This window comes from Capsicum annuum, chromosome 9, assembly GCF_002878395.1.
Source record: "Capsicum annuum cultivar UCD-10X-F1 chromosome 9, UCD10Xv1.1, whole genome shotgun sequence".
Classification (NCBI taxonomy): Eukaryota; Viridiplantae; Streptophyta; class Magnoliopsida; order Solanales; family Solanaceae; genus Capsicum; species Capsicum annuum.
In genome coordinates, this window is record NC_061119.1 from 85475325 (window position 1) to 85478129 (window position 2805).

Genomic DNA, 2805 nt, shown 5'->3' on the forward strand with positions numbered 1-2805 from the left:
AGGGTGTTTACATCCTATCCAAGCAACCCCTCTTGTCAGTGTCAGCTGGAGTTTAGTCTATTGTGCCTTATTTGGATCGACAAAAACTTTTCACAGAAATTTAGCAAGTATTTGTTAGAATAAGTTACCTACTCAATTGTCGTTATAGAATTAGTGGACGTTTTGTTGGTTAGTTGCTCTAGTTCTGCTATTTTTATTCTTTTCTTCTAATTTTTTTTTAAAATTTCAGCTAGACGATTGGGTTCTCTGCTAGGTGAACGAGGAGTACGACTCTGAATCACTATCTTTTCAAATGGAAAGGATGGATATTGACTAGAACCTTTTATCCTATATGGATGGAGTGTCGATCTTGGAGCTCTTAGGTTTTTTTTCAGCTGGAATCTGTTTGTAACATGACTAACTACTTTGTATCTCTACATGACTACAGGTAACAACAAATGTATAAAGTTATACATCTTACTCTATTGAGTCAATGTCCTGTCAGATTTTGAGTGAATTATCATTGAGCACTTTCTTCAAAATCAGAGTCACTCACTTTATTTTTTAGCATAGACGGGTCAGGATTTGAAACTTAAGAATTCAGACTTAACTAGGTTCTAAAGTAATAACTTATACATATTCAATGAATTTTTTAAGGCAAATACAGAATTTGAACCAAAATTACTAGATTCGAGCGAACACATAACATACACACTAGCTCTGCACCTGTTCAATAAACCCATTGTTCTATGCCAGAAGCCCTTTATGGGTTGTGCATGGGTGCATGCTAAGAGCAGTTTTTATATACAGCAATGCCAAGAGAAAAGAGAAGAGTTTGGCATGATCAAGTGTATGATGTTGAAGTAACAGATGTGGCCTTCAGATGGACAATATCCACAGATCAAAATCAGTGTATTCATCAAACTAATAAGTACTCCAATAGTTTGGCTTGGTCACTCACTAAAGATGAAAAGCAAAATGTTCCAATACAAGGAAGTAAAAGTCGGAATGAACAATCAACAACAAGAAAGAAAGAATAGGCAGCAGATTAGATTAGACAAGAAGAAGAATTCGCATTATATTTCTGTAACAGCAATTAAAATCTATACAATAATGTTTCCTCCTCTCTTTTCTACATGTTATACATGCCTCAAGAACTAACAAAAAAATGCTTCAAAGAACAGCACAGTAGTAGGATGATCTTTTCACCTTGACATTCATATCCATCATTTCACAGTGCCTATAATTTCTTGAACATGAGCTAATCTTCATTGATCTGTGATCTATCTGAAACTCTTGTGGCAGATTCATTAGAACCTTGATCATGAAGACGAACACGCGGGAATGGCGTTGAGAGTCCATGAACCACAATCCTTCTATTGTAAACAAGGTCCAAATTCCTGATTTTAACATAATTGATCCTCATTGGAACCAAAGGACCATTGCCACCCGCAGTAGTCACAATCAATTTCCCCTCTTTATCCATTGTCAGCAGCTCAGAATTCGGAGCCAAATCCACCAAATCAGACGCCATCAACAACCTATTAGGCACAATATGTAACCCAAGATTCGCCACATATTCGTGCCCAATTCCGATACCAAAAATTGACAAATCATCAACTGCAAAAATAGTCATCGACTTCAAATCTGCCAGTTCACTGTACCTAACCCTCATAGCAAGCGCCACAATAGAGTACCCCCCAGTACGCAAACGACCCACAATATCTCTCAACATCAATCGCGATGCGTCGAATGCAGCAGTGGGTGGTGGAAGAAATGGGAAGGACAAAGTAGTCATACTCTCAATTCTACAAGAAAGTACAGAAAGATGACTAACATACCCCTGTATACCATGAACAATCAAGAACCCATTATTATAAACATCCTGTTTAGTAATCTCCACCCCATTAACAAACACTGCCCTTGACGAATTCCTGTATCTCGATGGAGTAACCGTAAGACAACGCGTAGGTGCTAAGGTTTCAATCTTGGTACCAAATGCGAGAGTACGAAGGAAGTGAAATGAGTAAAGACCAAGAACAGAGTGTTCTTGAAGAAGCAGGGGAAGTGAACAAGAAGGGCAAGTGAGTAGTGAAGAATCAGTAGGTGCAAAAATGGTGAGTGGGAAATTAACACTAGAGACAATGGAATGCCGAGAAGCGTTCGCGAGGTCATTGAATCCAAGATTTGAGAGAACGATGGATAGCGGAGGTGATGATGATGATGGAGATAGAGAAGGGAATAGTGGATTAGTTGTAGTGGTGTGTGTGATGAAGGTGAAAATGGAGAAGAGGAAGATGAAGATATTAGCAGTGAACGCCATTGATGAATTCTTGAGGCTCTTTGAGAAGAGTTTTTTTGGGAAATTGTCAAGGGAATGACGGTTAACGAAGCGGTTATATATCAGCTCAGTTTGCTTGATTGTTCGCCCTTTCAAAAAAGACGAAACTACCCTTCTGTTTAGTGATATATATTTCCAATTTTCCATTTGCTTTTTTTTATTAACCAATATATTTTAATTTTGTAATTTAAAAAGAAAATAAGAGAGAGACAAGTATTGAAAACACCATTTTAACTAGGGGTGGAGTTCGGTAGTTCAGTTCGGGTTCGATTTTTTTATTTCGATTTTTTTGATTTTTGGTTTTGAAATTATAAGAACCGAAAACCAAACCGAATTTGTTCGGTTCGGTTCGGTTTATATAATTTTGGTTCGATTTTATTGCGGTTTAATAATTTTGATTTTTTGGTTTTGGACCTGTTTAATAGGCTACGTTATATTTATAAATTGGGCTACTGGGCGGCCAGAGTAATAACACTAGTTTATAA

The 2805-nt window shown here is 37.3% G+C and overlaps 1 protein-coding gene across 1 annotated transcript; it reads right to left on the bottom strand.

The window, feature by feature from the left end:
• Nucleotides 1-1240: 1240 nt before the first annotated feature.
• On the bottom strand, nucleotides 1241-2302 carry LOC107841421. Its single transcript, XM_016685347.2, has one exon. It carries the CDS (start codon nucleotides 2300-2302, stop codon nucleotides 1241-1243), a length of 1062 nt encoding a protein of 353 aa, XP_016540833.2.
• Nucleotides 2303-2805: the final 503 nt, after the last annotated feature.